Here is a 19,125-nt window from a genome sequence, read left to right on the forward strand (position 1 = left end):
AGTCTCATTCTGAAATCTTAAAATTAATCCCTTTGAACAATTTTCCTGTCTACTCTGGTTATCTATTTTATGAAACATTTCATTTATAAAAATCCTATGGAAAAATCTTTTTCCATGAACAAATGTGGAAAAATGGTATTTATTTACTAGCATAAAGTTGTAAGAAGTATAATTCCACCTCATTGTGGTTTTTGGTCATTTGCTATTGTACAACTAGTGTGAAATTTCACAGACTTCTTTTTCAGTAAAACTGAAATGACCCATAGCTTACTCTGTTACAGACCCCCATTTTGGAGGTGTTAATAAAGTCCAGAGATTCTGGAAAATCTTGCTGCATGAAATTCATAATTTATAGTGCTTAATATTGATTCCTGAGTTTTTTTTTCATAAAGAAAACAGTGAAGCTATCCTCAAAATCACTTTTGAGTAATAAATATTCTATTATTAAAAATGAGCAAATATTACTACTTTTGCCTTCTAACTGCACCAATCTTACAGAGTCATCAGTCTGAAGAAGGATTGTCATCCCAACCTGGTGATTTTTCGGAAGAAGCTGAGGATTCTCAGTGTTGTCTTAAACTTTTGGCTGAAGAAGAAGGTTATGAAGCAGACAGTGAAAGCAACCCTGAGGACAGTGAAACCCGAGATGATGGTAAAATATCACTGAAGTACTTGTGGTCAGATTTGCAAGTCAGATTATTACTTAGAAAAATGGTTATAATAATACCACCTTGGAATTTTGTATTGCCTTGCAATTTAAAAGAGGCATTGCTACGTTTTATTTGATCTCAACAGTAAATTCTGGCATTTGTATATGCGACTTAAAACAGATACATTTTGGTATTACAAACATTAACTGAATGCCTGAGAATACAGGGTAGAGAAAGTCCCTGCTTTCATATATATTCCAATAGAAAAAACAAGCAATAGGTGTCAGAAGTGAACAGTATCAAGAAATAAAACAGGGTGATATGGTAGTGATCGGGTGGTCAGAGAGGGCCTTGCTGAAGATGTTAGTCTATCCAGACACACATTGACAGGAAGAGCATTTCAAGCAGTTTGTTATGAAGATTAAATAACGTAAGGAATACAGACATCTTTTTGTGAAATCCAAAGATGCTGCAGCATAGACTTTTTTCTTAGTTCACCACATCCCAGCTTGTCCTTAGGATGGAGCTACATTGTACACGATCCTTTGTCCCTGGGGTTAAAACTTGGGTAGAACAACAACACCACAAATGGATGGATTGGAGCCAAGAGATTTCTGGGAAGTCTCTATCTTTCTAAAGTTGGTCTTATGACAGTCCCTTATGTACTGCTAGTCTTCACTAAGTTTATAGCAGCTTGTCCTCCATAGTCTATTTTTTCCTTCCCATTGAGTAAAGGAACAATCACTGATGTCCCACTGAAAGGGCTTGATAGACGCATAGCAAGTATTCGTTCATTCATTTGTGTACCATAAAGAGAGTGAAAACAAGAAAAGCACAGCCACTAATTGAAAGAATATACATATGTGTATATGTATACACACACACACATATTCATATAGCTTACTTGATTTATTAAACTATTCTTGTTTGTTTCCAGTTTTATTAAGAAATAATTGGCATACATCACTGTGTAAGTTTAAGTTACACAGCATGATGGTTTCATTTACATCTATTGTGAAATGATTACCACCATAGTATCAGTTAACATCCATCATCTTATATAGATACAATCAAAAAGAAAGAAGAAAAAATTTCTCCTTGTGATGAGAACTCTTAGGTTCTGTTCTGCTGACAACTTTCTTCTATTATCATACAGCAGTGTAGGGGTGCCTGGGTGGCTCAGTCAGTTAAGTGTCTGACTTCAGCTCAGGTCATGATCTCATGGTTTGTGGGTTCGAGCCCCACGTTGTACTCTGTTCTGTTCTGACAGCTCGGAGCCTGGAGCCCGCTTCAGATTCTGTGTCTCCCTCTCCCTCTGCCTCTCCTCCACTCACGCCCTGTCTCTCAAAAATAAATAAACATTAACAAAAAATGTTCATATCGTATAGCAGTGTTAACTATAGCCATCATGTTGTCCATTGCATCCCTAGTACTTATTTATCTTATAACTGCAAATTTATACCTTTTGAATTTTTTTTCCATTTCCCCCTCCCCCCACCTTCTGAGGCAGTGCTTTTGAAAAAATATTGCTTGGGGCGCGTGGGTGGCTCAGTCGGTTAAGCATCTGACTTCGGCTCAGGTCATGATCTCACAGCTCGTGGTTTCGAGCCCCGCGTCAGGCTCTGTGCTGACAGCTCAGAGACTGGAGCCTGCTTCGGATTCTGTGTCTCCCTCTCACTCTGACCCTCCCCTATTCGTGCTCTGTCTCTCTCTGTCTCAAAAATAAATAAACGTTAAAAAAAACAACTTAAAAAAAAAAAAAAAAGAAAAGAAAAAAATAATGCTTTAATGGGGTTGGCTTTACCAGAGTACTAACGTTTTATGACAGACTTCCCCCTTTTTATAGGTTTGTCAACTAGCTCTTTTAAAATATTTGTTTTAATGTTTATATTTGTTTTTGAGACAGAGCATGAGTGGGGCAGGGGCAGAGAGAGGGGGAGAGATAGAGAATCCAAAGCAGGCTCCAGGCTCCGAGCTGTCAGCACAGAACCCGACGTAGGACTTGAACTTGTCAACCAGGAGATCATGACCTGAGCCAAAGTCTGATACTCAACCGACTGAGCCACCCAGGAGCCCCTCAACTAGATCTTAATTTAAAGAACTCCAGTCCACATAGACATTTATACATTTCTTGACTACATGAACATTTTTTTTAAAGACCCCAAGCAGTCACTTTTAAGAGCACATCAGTTAAATTTTCCAAAGTGTAATATTTGGTGACAGTGTCTATCTTTCTTATGAAGAAGTCAAAGTATAGGATTCACCCAACCGCTAGCCAAGCCTATTATTTTCACAGATATATGGGCAGGCAAATGAACCACCCTATGATTTAGGTATTTTAGCAGCAGAAAGTTTGGGATAGTGGTTTTTTCCACTTGTGCCAGAGGAATGTGTTAAATCTGTATCACATGTCTATAAAATTTACTGTTGATATTTGTAATTCTGTTGAAGACCAGAACTACTTTTAAGCCACTCACTCATCTTCAAATATCCACAAGACTTGATTATTCAGGATACTTACTGTAATCAAAAGGCACCTTGTAGGAAAGGGCATCGTGAGAATCTTCTTATAAATAGCACTTTGCCACAAGATCTCCTAAATGTTAAATGAGATTTGAAATATTTATTCCGTGTTTAGGGAATAAAAACAATCTTTTCTTTTCCCCTGTCAGGTGTAGACGTAAAGCCTGAAGTAGAAGTTTTCAGCGCATCAGGCAATCCGAAGGACTTACTTGAAAACCTCACAGACGGGGAAATAATATATCCTGAGATTTTCATGCTGGAATTAAATTTGCTTTCTGCTGGTAAAGCCAAACTTGATGTACTTGTCCATGTATTTGAGAGTTTTTTGAAAATCATCAGACAGAAAGAAAAGAATATATTTCTCCTCATGCAACAGGTAAAAGATGCATTTAGTTAAATGTGATCGGTATTTATCATGTTCATGCCCCAGTTACTCATCTCTCTATTTTGAACCCAACTTGCCTGAAAATTATTTGAGATGACTACTTAATCTTTTATAATGCCTCAGGTATGTTTTTACCTATGAGTGGTAAAATCTGAAAATATTTTAACTCCATGGTCCTCTAAAGGAGCATAAAAAAATTAATGTCATTGGCTAACTAGTCCTAGTATATTTCTGAGAATGGGTGATAGTTTTAAAATTACATTGAATTTTAATATGGTCACTGTTTTTGAAAAATCAGAAAACAAAAACAGTATAAAAAAATAAATGTATACACCACCTAAAAAAAAAAAGATAATGAAAAGTATGTAATTATATACATAGCATTCTTTCCAGTTATTTTAAAGTATTTATATATGTATATACAGTAAACTATCAATTTATTATGACATTACAGTTGCTTCATGCTTTCATGAGGTAAGAAATTTAATTTCTTATGTTTTGTTTTTTTAATCTTCAGGGAACTGTGAAAAATCTTTTAGGAGGGTTCTTGAGTATTTTAACACAGGCTGATTCTGATTTTCAAGGTGCGTTGAAACTGTTAGTTTTACACAATAGCTTTAAAATTATTTTGTTGTTATGTGAAATGAAGAGTTGGTAATAATGGCTTTCGCTGGCATAGTGCTCTGTGGTTCCAAAAGTAGCTTTATATGCATCATCTCTCTTGTTCCCCAGAAACACCCAATAGAATAGACGTGGTGTAAGTATCTTGATTTTGTAGAGAGCAAGCTCTGGATTCCAAGGGACTGAGTGAGTTGTTCAGGGTCGTGTACGTAGAAGTGGCATCACGGCAACGGTAGTCTAAACACTGTGTTGCTGCTTCATCAGATACTGAGTGCCACTCTCCACTCAGTGCTCTCACAGACGTTTGAGGAATTCATAATGAGTATATAAAGTGGTTATATTATATATAATAGATAGAAACCTAGCTTTTAGTTGGAGAAATCTAGATTTTAGTTGGAGAAGTATAACACGCGTGAAACGTTAATTCAGGTTTGTCAGATGTTTCCTCATGATTAAATTCAAGTTACGCGTTTTTGGCAAATAGGCCTCATAAGTTACGTGCCTTTTGCGTGTGTCGTATTGTGGTTTGTGTATCTGTATCTTATTACTGTGATGTTGACTTTGATCGCTTGGTTAAAGTGGTGTCTTGTTGAGTTTCTACATTTTAAAGTTGCTGTTTACTGTGGTATTTGCCAAATAGCTATTTTCTATTCCCATTATTACTTCTATATTTATTAATTTGGATTATACTGTAAAGAAAAGTTTTTCCTCTTCTTCCATTTACTTGTTTAGTGTATGCGTATGTTTATATTTATTGTGGTAGACACTTTATTGTGGATCCTTTTGAGCTGAAGACTTATTTCTAGCTTAGCTCTGAGAAATTCTATTATATTACCTTTTAATAACAGTTTTATTGAGATACAATTCATATACTACACAGTTCACCCATTTAAAATAAGCAGTTTAGTGTTTTTTAGTATATTCGCAGTTATGCAACCATCACCACTTTTTTGCTATTCTGAATAACGCCATGAACACTTATGTACTAGTTTTCACATGGACATATGTTTTCATTTCTTTTGGGTCCAGTGGTAACTCTATGTATAACTAGATAAGGAGCAGCCAGACTGTTTTCCAAAGTGGCTGACTTATTTTACATTCCCACCAGCAGAATAGGAGGATTCTTGTCTCTTCACATCCTTGCCAACACTTGTCATTACCTATGTTTTTGGTTATATCCATCCTAGTGGGTGTGACATGATATCTCATTGTGGTTTTGATTTGCATGTTTCTGATGGCTAATGTTGTTAGTCCTATTTTCTTGTGTTTATTGGCCATCTGTGTTTCTTCCTTGGATAGCTTTGGAGAGATTTCTGTTCAGTCCTTTACCCATTTTTATTTTGGATAATTTGTGGTTTTAATCATTGAATTGTAAGAGATTTCATGTATTCTAGGTAAAAACCCCTTACCAGAAGTATGATTTGCACATATTTTCTCCCAGTCTTTGGCTTTATCTTTTCATGTTCTTGATGGTATACTTTGAAACACAAATTTTTTATTTTGATGAAGTCCAATTTATCTATTTTTGCATTTGTCACAATGCTTTTGGTGTCATATCTAGAAAGGTCTAACAGTCACAGAAATTTAGTATTTTTTTTAATTTAAAAAATTTTTAAATTTTTATTTGAGAGAGAGAGACTGAGAGTGCACGAGATGGGGAGCAAGGCAGAGGTGGGGGAGAGACAGACAGACAGACAGACGTCTAAGCAGACCCCATGCTCAGCGCAGAGCCCAATGTGGGGCTCGATCCCACAACCCTGGGATCATGACCTGAGCCAAAATCAAGGCACCCCGAGACTTAGTATTTTTAAAAATAATTTTCTCCTCTCTGTGTTTTATGCTCTCTTCTTTTTTACATCCTAATTGTAATCTCAGGCCTTCTTGGATTGACTTTGCATTGTCTTAGCTTTCCTCTCACATTATCTACTTCTCTCTTTTTGTGCTGTGTTTTGGGAGATTTCTTCAATTCTATTCCAACCTTTTGTCCAATTTTTAATTTTGGCAATTATCTTGTAATATTTAAGAGCTTCTTTTTGTTCATTTGATTTTTGGTTATTCCATTTTCACATAAGGATAAAATATCTTCTTAAATATATCTGGATGTAGGGGCACCTGGATGGCTCAGTTGGTTGAACACCCACATATCTGGATATATATCTGGATCTAGTCATTAACATCTTAGAAAGATATCTTTCCTACCCTAAATTATTTATGTTCTCTCTGGAGTCAGTTTATCAATTTGTCTTTTATATCTTGTTTTTTCTCTTTTATGTTGCTGATTCTCAAATATTTTTTGAACCTTTTATTGCCCATTTCTATTTAAGAAAGCCGTTGGAGCTAATGATGTAAAAGTAAATTTGCTTTCCTATTTGGCATCTTCCCTGAATGGGCAATCTGTTGACAATCCCTGATGACTGAAGTTCCCCAAATACCATAATAAGGAAATCTTTACTTTGGGGGCCATTAGGGCCACTATTACCCCATAAGACATTCTGTGTACATTAGAAAAGTATTTCCTCCACACATACGGCTTGTGAATAGTGTCTTCGTGCTAAGAAAAAGTCATCCCTTCATCCAGGCAACACAGCCCAATGCCAGGATGCATGGCTTGGTGAATAGCTTTCGGGTTATATTTTAGTCCCTGTTCTCTCCCTTGGTTAAGCTGCTTGGCCTGTCTGCAGACTGTACTTGTATAACTGGTAGCCCTGGTGCTAACGTCCCACTCTCCAGCTCAGCTTCTGCCCGGCAATCCGTTGAGTTTCTTTCAAGAGTTATCAAGGTGTGGGCATGGAAGTCAAAGCTGAGCTACCTGTGCCCTATATTCAGGATCAAGGAGAGAGGTAGGTGCTTCCAGACAAACCTTGTATTAATCCCTGCATTTGTAGCCTCATTCTTACTTCCTCTCCAGAATGTAGACAGACAGATTGGCTCCTCCTCCTCCTCTGAGCCGCTTTGTAATTCAGAGAGATTCTAGGCTGCAGCTTCTCTTATCTCTCTGCTCTTGCATCTTCAAGAAATGTTTTTAAGTCTGATGTGCCCCCAGTGCCCACTGACTCCCCCCTTTTATTGCTGTTATGGATCTCTTTTCTTCTTGTAATTCTGTACTTTTAGTTCAGCAAGTTTTCAGTAGTAGACAAAGAAATATAAATATATATCTCTATCCCCTCATTTTGAACTGGTACCTGTCTGTGCTGAAGTTAAAAAAAAGTCTAAGCACCCATATATACTTTATTTTGATCATATTCCTTCTCCCCTTCCACCCCCCGTGATTATCTAACACTTTATTTGATAGTGTTTTTTAAAATCAGAATCCTAGTTAGGTTCATACGTTACAGTAAGTAGATATGTCTCAACTCTTTTCTTCTGTGGATGTCTACTCTCAGTCCTTGAATTTTGTTGCTGTCGTCGTTAAAGAAGCCAGGTCTTTTATCATGAGGCGTCTCCTGCATTCTGAGTTTTGGTGATTATGTCCCCGGGAGGTTGTTTAACCTGATCCTTTCTCCCTTATATTTCCTTTCACTGGTAGTAAGACCTAGAAACCTAATCAGATTTAGGTTCCATTTTGTTTTTAAAGTGTTTTAATGTTTACTTATTTTTGAAGAGACAGAGACAGAACGTGAGCAGGGGAGGGGCAGAGAGAGAGGGAGACACAGATCCAAAGCAGGCTCCCGGCTCTGAGCTGTCGGCACAGAGCCCGACGCGGGGCTCAAACTCACAAACTGTGAGATCATGACCTGAGCTGAAGTCGGTCACTTATCCAAGTGAGTCACCCAGGTGACCCTACTAGGTTCCATTTTTTGACCAGAATATTTTACAGGCAGGAGTCCGTGCCTCCAACCAGAGGCGCATAATGTCTGGTCGTCTCTCTTGGGGAGGTGCCAGGAGCCATGGATGCTCATGGCCTAGGTGCATAGCACAGTGCATAGCACTGCAAAATGATAACATGCTGTGATTTCATCTTTGATAAATGGGAATACTTAAAGAAAACTTGCTGTCATCAACTATTTGGTTACCCTGAGATAGGGTTCATAAAGGAAAGGCAGGAGAAATACTTAATTACTTTCCTGTAGTGACTGGTTTTCATAGTTCTTACTCTACAACCTTTCATGGGTTTGTGTTACAGGGTAAAGTCGGTGCTATTTTAGTCTCGTTGCGTCAGTTCACTGCTTCTACAGAACATGATGCTTACACGTGGCTTCTGTTCTCAGGTTGCACATCAGGGTTATTTCTGGCATGTCTAAAATGGAGATAATATTTCATTTGTAGGAATTTTTTTGCTGAGGATTAGCTGAGATAATGCATGTAAACGTACTTTGAATACTAAAATGCGTGCTACAAAAATTAATCACTTTATTCTAAAAAGTTCTGTGAATTTATGTACTACCAATTATATTTTATTCTAAACCCCACAATGGAATAAAGAAAGCGTTCAAAATAGTTTGTGATATTTAATTATCTTCATAATCTTTAATATTTACACTTTTATCTATGTCATCTAATTAGAAAGTAATACTTATAATTTAAACAGTTTCAAGATGAGAAGGTAGCAGACCATTTTATGGTATTTAACAGTGTCAACTTACTTAACAAATATTGTATTAATTTATGCTTCTTTAAATAATACCTTTACTGGGAACTAACCAACCTTTAAGAAAAGTGGGGGTGGGGGGGTTGTCACTGGGTGGGTTGGTTTGCATTTAATCATATTGCTATTTTTTCAGCATATTTTTGGATTATTAGATTGTTTATAATCCACTGAAGATGTGAAACTAGCATTTGATCCCTTTCAGTGAAATTGTTTGTTCTGTGTCTTTAATTTTGTATTGGCTTTAATTTTTCCCCCCCCCTATCTTTCTTTAATTTAGCATGCCAAAGAGTATTGGTGGATCTTTTGGTATCTTTGATGAGCTCCAGAACGTGTTCGGAAGAGCTAACCCTTCTTTTGAGAATATTTCTGGAGAAATCTCCTTGTACAGTAAATATGCTATAATTTAATTTTTTTTCACGGATACCTAATAGGATATCTTAAAAACTATTTGGAAATCACTAAGCTCTCTCTTTTGTTGTGGTAATTATTATACAGTCAACTCCATGTTATTATGTGTGAGATTCTCAATCATTTTATTATTTGCCCACATTTTAACTGTTTCACTTCAGTTTTGGCTAACCAGCCTCTCGTTGGGATCGTAGTCCCATTACCTCATCCCACCCCCAGTTGTTGTGCTTAAGAAATGCCAAGTAATTTTAATTACTAAAGAGAACTTAATTATGAGTAGTTGTTACCATTTTAAGGATTATCCTTTTTTTTTTAGAAAATTAGTATCTACTCTTCAGGTATCTTGTATCACTTCTTTCCATTGGTGTAACTTAGTGACTTCTGGATTGTTCTTTGCTGAGAAACTCATTTTTATAATGAGACCTTGACTGGAAGCATATGCAAATCAAACAGAAAACCTGGGAGCTACTTTCTGTGACGCAAGATTAAATGTCACTGAGCCCTGCCCATTTCCCCACCTTACTCCTGCTTGTGGACCCTGAGAGGACTCTATGGAGCACAAGGTTAAAAGCCACTGATGTAGACGTTTGGTGACTGTAGTTTGGAGTGTTTCTTTTTTAAAACATTTTTAAATATTTATTCATTTTTGAGAGAGAGAGAGACAGACAGAGAGGCAGAGCATGTAAGTAGGGGAGTGGCAGAGAGAGAGGGAGACACAGAATCCGAAGCAGGCTCCAGGCTCCCAGCTGTCAGCACAGAGCCCGACGCGGGGCTCAAGCCCACAAACCTTGAGATCATGACCTGAATCAAAATCGGACACAACCCACTGAGCCACCCAGGCACCCTGAAATGTTTCTATTACTTTCCCTGAGTGCATTTCTCATCATCATCATCATCATCATCATCATCATCATCAATATTAGCTGTTATTTTATGCATAGGGCATATAATTGGTAGGGCATTGTACTAGGTTACTCTTTTCTACTTTTTTACTTGTCTCCTTAGTCATTACTTTTCTCTTTAATTAGATGCTCGTTTCCTCTCTTGTCTCTTCTACAGTTCTACACTTCAGTTTAACAAAAAATTTGTAATTTATAAAGAAAACCTAAAAACACTTATTTTGTTTTACCAAAAGCAGATGAAAGAAAATTAATTTGATTAGGGAAAACTCACGTAAAGTAAGTTGGAAAGTAATTGAGCCACTCAATTTTATGAAGTCAGTCATGTTAGAAATATCATCCAGAAATCTGGAGAATTTGTCAGGTGTCTGGTTCTGTGCTTCACTTAAAAATAATTGAGAGACGGGCACCCAGGTGGCTCAGTCAGTTGAGTGTCCGACTTTTGATTTTGGCTTGGGTCATGATCCAAGAAATCATGACATCAAGCCCCACATCAGGCTCTACGCTGAATGTGGAGCCTGCTTGGGATTCTCTCTTGCTCTTCCTCTGCCCCTCTCCCCTACCCATACTCTCTGTCTCTCTAAAAAAATAAATAAATAAAATAAAGTAAAATAAAAAGTAAAATTGAGAGAAACAACTATAGTCTACTTAGAAATAAACATCTTTCTTTGGTAGAAATGATTCCAGATATAATTACTGTAGTTAATTTATTTTGTTTTTATTAAAAAGTTTTTTTAGTTTATTTTTTGAGAGACAGAGAGAGCAAGGAAGGAGCAGAGGGAGAGGGAGACAGAGAATCTGGCAGCACAGACTGTCATTTATAACCAGAATTTCAAAATTATTATGTACCTTAACATGATCCTGACGTTTTGTTTTGCTTTTTCTCTAGGAAGTTCTTCTTTTGGGTATTCTGAAAATTATTGAAAGTGACATTGCTATGAGCCCTTCACAGTATCTAACCTTCCCTTTACTGCATACGCCAAATTTAAGCAATGGCGTTTCATCACAAAGGAGTCCTGGGATTCTAAACAGTAAGGCCCTGGGATTATTACGGAGGGCACAGAGTTCGCAGAGCAGGAAAGAGGCCGACAGTGAAAGTTTCCCCCAGCGGCTGCTCTCCTCCTGGCACGTAGCCCCAGTCCACTTGCCGTTGCTGGGGCAGAACTGCTGGCCACACCTGTCAGAAGGGTTCAGCGTCTCACTGTGGTTTAGTGTGGAGTGCATCCACGAAGCGGAGAGTGCCATGGAGAAAGGAAAGAAGATAAAGAAAAGAAACAAATCCTTACTGTTGCGGGACAGTAGTTTGGATGGCGCAGGTATGATGTTCCCGCTGTTATCTGTTGTCTGTTTCACTGAGCTTTTTCACGTGGGCATTTGGGTTGAGCTGTAAGGACATGGGGATTTCTCACTGGCTCTGGACATGTTCTTCGTGCTAGGTGCCTTAGTGATGGCAGACTCTGCCTCCCCAAAGCCTGGCTGGTGAGATAGCTTCAAAAACCCTACTTTCTTTTGTACTTTGGCCTTGGGGCTGGAGGTGGGGGCTGCGGCGGAGGGACCCCCACGTGTACAACTGCCGTGGGGGATCACCAGCCCCATTTCCTGCCTCTTTCCTGGTCCCATGACTGGATTAGGGTGATTCCTGGTGTGAGAGAAGTAAAGGAAGAAGCCCGAGAGCCACTCTTCTGTCCTTCTGTCCCCTTCTCCCCAGGCCCCAGGAGCCCCCATCTCATCTCCTTTCTCTCTCTTAGCTCAGCTCTCCTCCTCACGCCACATCGTTCCGCAGTGCCCCTCTCCTAGTTCCTGTCACATTGCGTTTGAGTGAGTCAGCCTTTCTCCACGGTTAGAATCATTTCTATTCCAGTACTTTCTATAACCGATCCAATCTCTGTTCTGCCGCCACGAAACTGGGTCTGGTTCCTCATATGACGAGGGCAGGAAGAACCTGTTCGTTAAAAAAGCAGTTTATGGTGGTGAGAAGCCAAGCAGGTCGGCTAATTGTTAGGGTCCATGGGATGGATGAAATGACTGGATGAGACAGCTGGTTAGGGCTCACGTGGAGGTCCTGGCCGCAGGGGCTCTTCACGGGGCAAAGCTGACGCATCCCGCTGGCTCCCTGCTTCGGAACACTAGGCCTTCGGGCAGGGTCCTCCACCACTGACACTGATAGAAAAGAAATCCTTAATGATGCTGTCAAGACGGGAGAGTGAGAAGTGTCACCTGATGTCCGCAGCTGGAACTCGGAATCCACTTCTCCAGACACATTTCCGTGTTGTTAGCATAGTGTACTCCTGCACTTTTGCAGGTTAGCCTAGGAAGCCAGACTTAAAACAAAACAAAAACAAATAGTTCTAGCATTTTCTTTTGTGAGTTGGACTTTGCCACTAAGGATTGATAGCTCTGAAGCAACATATATGTGATCTTATCGATGCTGCTGCTGCCCCGTGTACATTGAGTGCTTTCTGTATGTGCATTACTTTGCCCCACTCTTTCTACTTACGTTTTCAATCTAATCTTCACGACGGTTCGGTAAGGTGAGTGCTCGCACTGTCCATATCCACAGATGATATGAAACAGCATGACCAGTTTATATAGCTGGTAAGTGATGGGGAGGGATTTAGACTCACCTATATTTAATTCAGAGCTTGAGCGCCACCCCTGTACTGTAAACTGTGCAGATCTCTTTCTCAGATTTAAGTGGGGGCAATCACAGTGCAGACAGTCTCTGATAAAATGAAATAAGTATACACAATGACCTGAGAAAAAGTGGAGTAGTGGGCAATTAAAAAAATTTTTTTTATTGTAGAAATATATTAGAAGACATATATTTTAGAATGACAGTTCTGCATAAACATTAAAAAAGAACATTTAAAAATAGTATATATACCAAAATTTTGAAGGGAGAGATGAAGAAGATATTATAATGATGACACATCCTTTGCCCTAAACCAACTTTGTGACCTTGAGCAAGTTACTTAATCTCTCAACACCTCAATTCTGTCACCCTCTAAATGGGGACAATAAAATTTACCTCAGAGGATTGTTGTATTAACTATTTGTTATATTTCTACTTTACAGTAGCTGGGTACACACTGGTTTCTGTTCTAGTCTTTTATTTATGCAACGTCAGATTTGATATGGAAACATTAGTAGCACATCAGATACGAATTCTCTATACATCTCATATCTTGGGCAATAGTCCTCAAAATAATGAATTTAGGGGGAATATTCTTAAAAATTGGTGGTGTTTATACTTGTTGGAAAATGGCAACAAATATATAAGCAGTCTAATAGCTGGTAGTGTTCATCTTCTCTGAAAGTCTGAGCCCTTGGACGTGCATTTTGTATTTTGGTGCATCTTCATTAACATAGCTCTACGTGAAGTCAGGCAGTGTAGTAACAGTGTAGATGGCTTGAGGATTCAGTGTGGTGAGAAACCACTTGAAGTCAAGATGAATAACCAGATAGCCCAAAGCATATGGCATTACCTTAGCTTGCCTTAGAATAACATTTTAGGGTTTCAGAATCACTTAGCAATTATACGCAAAGATGATTCATCAGGGAGTCTAAACAAAGAATATATTCAAACAGCACAATTGTTCAAAAATCAATTTTTTTTAAAATCATGCTATTGTAATAATTATAGGATGATTTTTGGCCGCGCATGTGACAACGGTGTGTGCTCTGTGGGCCAGGGTCTGTAATGTCAGAGTGACCGAATCCAATCAATAAGAGAAATGTGGCACAGTTTGTAATAGGTCACCACAGTGACATCACAATGATCTGTTCATTCCCACAATTAGCCCTTAATTATCATATATTTTGAAGACTTTAATAACTTCCAGTGTACCCAGTTACTGTTTTCGCTCCTGGTGCTTTTTTGGAATTAACATCTCAAGTTTGGGAATATTGTTTGGAACATCCAGGTAAATAATTTACTGCAAATGAACAACCATGCTTTGTATTCTTTTAAATTCACGTTTCCCCTCATTTTATCAACTGCTTTACTGATTATTCTCACGTCTTTTTATCATAGAGAACAACAGACTGGAAGGTGCCGAGTACATAAATCCTGGTGAAAAGCTCATAGAAGAAGGATGTATTCATATGATTTCCTTGGGATCCAAAGCTCTGATGATGCAAGTGTGGGCTGATGCCCGCAACGGCACTTTTATCTTCCGGTATCGATTATCCTCAACCCCCTGCGAATAGATCGCGTATTTAAATAATTTAGATGAGACATTGATGTGAAATCTAATAAAGATAATTACAGCAAATCAGAAAACCGTTTTTAAAAAGATACATTCTAACAAGTATTAATACCACCTCTGTAACAATATATTATTCTATCCAAAAATCTATAACTAAACTCTGAAAGTAGATTATGTTAATTCTCAATTAGATTTTAGACCAATGCTCACTGAAGTCTTATCTATGGAAATAGTCTATCAGATTGCAATCACCTTAAGATGTTATTATCAGACAGCTGGTTTCCATGCAGATTATATGCTTAATAGCCATTACCTGCTAAACTTCAATTCTTCTTGCAGTCTTGTCTTTTTTTCCTACCTCTTTTGTTAACTGGTATACAAATCTTTTAGTTGGATTGAATGAGTATCATACAATTTTTATAAAACTTTAAACAAAGATATGGTATTTAGAGGATATATGCTTTTTGTTATAAAGGTTACTTGGTATTTTGTATGCATTATATCCTAATTCTCTCAGCAATCCCTCCAAGTAGGATAGACCCCCTAGTACATCTTGGCATTTAGACATTTATGTACAACATGTATTAATTTTTGTATGAACCAAAAATTACACTGTAATTTCTAAAAGGGCAATGACTGTATAAATAGTAACAATACAGAAGCACCTGGGTGGCTCAGTCAGTTAAGTGTCCCACTCTTGGTTTGATCAGGTCATGATCTCACGGTTTGTGAGTTCGAGCCCCACATCAGGCTCCGTGCTGACAGTGCGGAGCCTGCTTGGGATTCTCTCTCTCTCCCTCTCTCTTTGCCCCTCTCCCACTTGCTCTGTCTCTCTCAAAAATAAATAAAGTAAAACATTTAATAAATAGTAACAATACATTTTTTTTTCAAATTGAATTTTGAAAATTAATGCCTAAATTATTCACACCAGCAAATGAGCTTCATCTATTTTAGTTCGTGAATTGAGGTAATAATATAATAAAATAACTAAGCAGATTTTATGGTGTAAAACAAAGACCTACTGACTTTTCAAATTAGTTTAAAAATAGAACCGGGGCACCTCGGTGGCCTAGTCGGTTAAGCCTCCAACTTCAACTCAGGTCACGAGCTCATGGTTCGTGGGTTCGAACCTTGGCATTGGGCTCTGTGCTGACAGCCCAGAGTCTGGAGCCTGCTTGGGATTCTGTGCCTCCCTCTCTGTCCCTCCCTGCCTCGTGCTCAGTCTCTCTCTGTCTCTCAAAAATAAACATTAAAAAAAAAAAATAGAACTGATTTTTGGGGCACCCGGGTGGCTCAGTCAGATGAGCGTCTGACTCTTGATGTCCGCCCAGGTCATGATCTCATGGTTTGTGAGACTGAGCTCACATTGGGCTCTGCAATGACAGTGCAGAGCCTGCTTGGGATTCTCTCTCTCCCTCTCTCTCTCTGCCTCTCCCCTGCTGTGCTCTCTCTCTCTCTCTCTCAAAATAAATACACTTTAGAAAAAATAGAACTGATTTTTAATCTAATTCAAACAGCTGGAATTATAGCTATTAGACATTTATTAAATATTGAGATCAGAAATTTCATGTTTTCAGCCTATACTTTTTCTCTTTTTTGTAGTATGTGCATGGATTCAAACGATGACATGAAAGCTATTTTACTGGCACAGGTTGAATCACAGGAGAATATTTTCGTCCCCAGCAAATGGCAACACTTGGTCCTCACCTACCTACAGCAGCCCCAAGGGAAGAAGAATAACCATGGGAAAATCTCCATATGGATCTCTGGGCAGAGGTAGGAAATGTTTTTAGTAAATACTTACTAACTTCCATTAAAATCTTAAGTTTAGTTTGTCATAGCTTCTGAAGCAGATCACAGGAAACTATAGATACGATGTGCTGTATGTTAATGCAGGAGTCTATGTCAGAGTCGGATACTTTTTCCTGTGTATCACTTTAATACAAAATTAATCTCTCATGCAAGTTAATACTTGGGTTTGAGGGAACATGCAGAAAACTGACATTTAGATGTTTATATAGAATATATGATAGATCAAGGAACAGAACCTATAGTTTGGTCTTTCATGCCTATAAATTTATAAAATGAATCCACAAGGAATTATTTCAATTAAGTGGATAATAAGGCTAAGACCTAAATTAAGTCAGGGTTTCAAAAGAAATTAGAATGACCGGAGCAAAATTTAAGCTAGTGTGTATCAGGTAATAGATTAAAATGGGGTCCTAGAACATGCCATGTGATAGATTCAGGAATACTGTGTGATTTTTACCGACCAGGAGAATTGTGGGTCAAGTTAATAAGAGGTGTGTTCTGGAATATCTTAGTGTAAAATAAGCCAGAGAGAACTATAAAGTATCTTGGATTTGTAAGAGCTGCGAAGTATTTTATGAATGAAGTAACCACGAAAGGGGATACAGAGTTGGATAGTGGCGCAGCATGGGACAGGATCAAGCTGGCTGCAAGGAAGAGTCTGAGTTCAGTAATGAGAAAGAAAAGCAATGGGTATGGTAATGCTACCTGGATAGGCAAGTTATGCATGTCAAGATGAGGAGGCTAGATTTAATCGCATGGACTATAAAATACTTCTTACCTGTTATGTTGCACACCTTTTGCTGGGTGCCTTACATGCATTATCTCCCAATTCTCTTAAAAATCCCTCGAAGTAGATAAGACCACAGAAATAACATATGCCCTTAGCATAAATGAGCCTATTCTTATTCATTCATTTGTTCATCCATTAAACATTTATTGAGGAATTGCCGTGTGCCCAGCGTGCTTGTATCAGGCCTGAGGGCAATGGTAAATAAGACTTGGCACTGAGAATAAACTGAGGGTTGATGGGGGGGGGCGAGGAGTGGGAAGGAGGGGAAAGTGGGTGATGGGCATTGAGGAGGGCACCTGCTGGGATGAGCACTGGGTGTTGTATGGAAACCAATTTGACAATACATTTCATATAAAAAAAAAAAAAAAGACTTGGGTTCCATGCCTTCTTGGAACTCACAGTCTAATGGGGAAGCAGGCAAGGAGCAAACACAATGAGATGATTATATCCAAATCATGACAGATACTGTGGAGGTAACAAACAGGTCCCCAGACAGAAAATATCAGGTTTGCTACTAAAAAGGTAGGTCAGGGAAGGCGTCTTTGGGAAAGGATTATTTAAGCTGAGACCTCGAGGGGAGACGGGACGTGCTCTGAGCAGGGGAGAGGCAGAGCCTTCCAGGCAGAGGGGAAGGCCCGTGGAAGCCAAGGGAAAGCTGTGTGCTGGCTCATTGCTGGAAGGGAGGCTGTCAAGTTGACTGCTTAGAGATGTCCAGCCTCAATGCCAGAGGAAGGCAGAGGACAGGGGGCTTGTGAGTGGCTTCAGGGGAGTCCCTCCCCAGGGTCCACCACAGGAAAGAACAGGCTTTGGGAACAAAACCAAGGCTTCAGTTTTTGTTTATTCATTTCAAAAAATCCATGAAAATATGTCATGGAAGCTTCCATATTCTAAATAAAATATTTTCTGAGGAGTTCTCAGACTTCAACCAATTAGTAAAATTTTTTTTCAGAACCTTGAGTTAGGTCGGTTGCAGTTGGGGACAGGGCTGTGCATAGCGAGCCTCTTTCTCATGGACCCTCTCCTCATTTCACGAGCTCTCACCATGTGCCAGGAACTGTATGAAACACTTCACACAGGTGACCTCATTTGGTCCTCCTGACAACACTAGGAAGAAAGTATATTGTTTTCTCTATGTTACATATGAGGCAATTGAGAGAGACCCAGAGCGGGTAAAGTCATGCCACAAGTATGGGGTACAGCTGAAACCTGAACCCAGATACAGCCCACGCCTTAGAACCCTGTGTTTTGCCACCCCAACGGCCTTTTTCTGAATCAGACCACCTGACAGGTATAGGAGTCATAAACTAACTAGACATGTTCAGAATGAGGGTTTAGATGTTCATTGTGGATGGTTGGTGAGCATAGTCAATTCATATATTTCTACATTACTTTGAAGGAATTTTTTTTTGCCATTGGTACAAAGTGATGATTTCATCTGTTAAGAGAGCAACGAGCAAGTGACCAAGGACGAATATATTATTCTGTTGATTTAAACTTGGCACTTTCTGAATTAATAGAATAATTTCTATAAATAATATATTTCAGGAGAACATTTTTAACAGTATGTAACACTGAAAACAAATTATTAATAGTTTACATTCTTATTTAATGAACAGCACACAAATGTGGTAGGAATATATGGCACATAGTAGGTACTTAACATTTGTTGAATTCATCTTGCAAAGTGTTCTTTACCCTTAAAAACTGTATTAAGTCATACTGCCAATAGGTGGCAATAGTGTTTCGGTCACGGCCATGTATTTGGTTCAAGAAAGATGCATGCAATCTGGAAATGATCTCACTGTATTGCTGTATGTCTATTATACCTCAATAAAAAAAAGTTATCTCACATTTTTATCAGAAAATATTTCTATTAAAATAGTTAAATTTTTATGTTAAATATAAAACAGAAAGCCTTAGGGAAAAGTTTTTAAATTTAAATAAATTGACATACCAACATAGAATTTCTTGGTAAATTCTATGAACATTAGCATATTCTAAGTCTTTATCTTATTCACAAACTTTGCCTTTATAAGTTACCTTCATTATCTTCATATGCAGCTTAAAATATTCCCCCAAAAGGGGTAGAACTTGGCACTCCGGGCTTCCAACTGGATGATGAAATCCTCTCGTCGTGTGTGTCTCTCTTTGAGGAAGTGTCAGTTTACTTTTTCCTACTCTGTCTTTTGTAAGGATTCCTGTAAATACAACAGACTAACCCAAACTCTATGACTGAGCATT

At 38.5% G+C, this 19,125-nt stretch overlaps 1 protein-coding gene across 11 annotated transcripts in view; it reads left to right on the top strand.

The window, feature by feature from the left end:
- Positions 1–19,125, top strand: part of LYST (lysosomal trafficking regulator) — a 252,313-nt gene that overhangs the window by 123,843 nt on the left and 109,345 nt on the right. For all 11 annotated transcript variants that reach the window (XR_007460678.1, XM_049644953.1, XM_049644958.1 and 8 more), the window contains 7 exons: positions 499–652; positions 3,323–3,549; positions 4,076–4,142; positions 9,045–9,154; positions 10,964–11,390; positions 14,108–14,252; positions 15,885–16,058. Coding sequence is in view for 10 of the 11 variants with exons in the window: in XM_049644953.1 (XP_049500910.1) it covers positions 499–652; positions 3,323–3,549; positions 4,076–4,142; positions 9,045–9,154; positions 10,964–11,390; positions 14,108–14,252; positions 15,885–16,058 (1,304 nt within the window). In the remaining variant the exon portion in view is untranslated. The remainder of the gene's footprint in view (positions 1–498; positions 653–3,322; positions 3,550–4,075; positions 4,143–9,044; positions 9,155–10,963; positions 11,391–14,107; positions 14,253–15,884; positions 16,059–19,125) is intronic.

Source organism: Panthera uncia, chromosome D2 (genome assembly GCF_023721935.1).
Source record: "Panthera uncia isolate 11264 chromosome D2, Puncia_PCG_1.0, whole genome shotgun sequence".
NCBI lineage: Eukaryota > Metazoa > Chordata > Mammalia > Carnivora > Felidae > Panthera > Panthera uncia.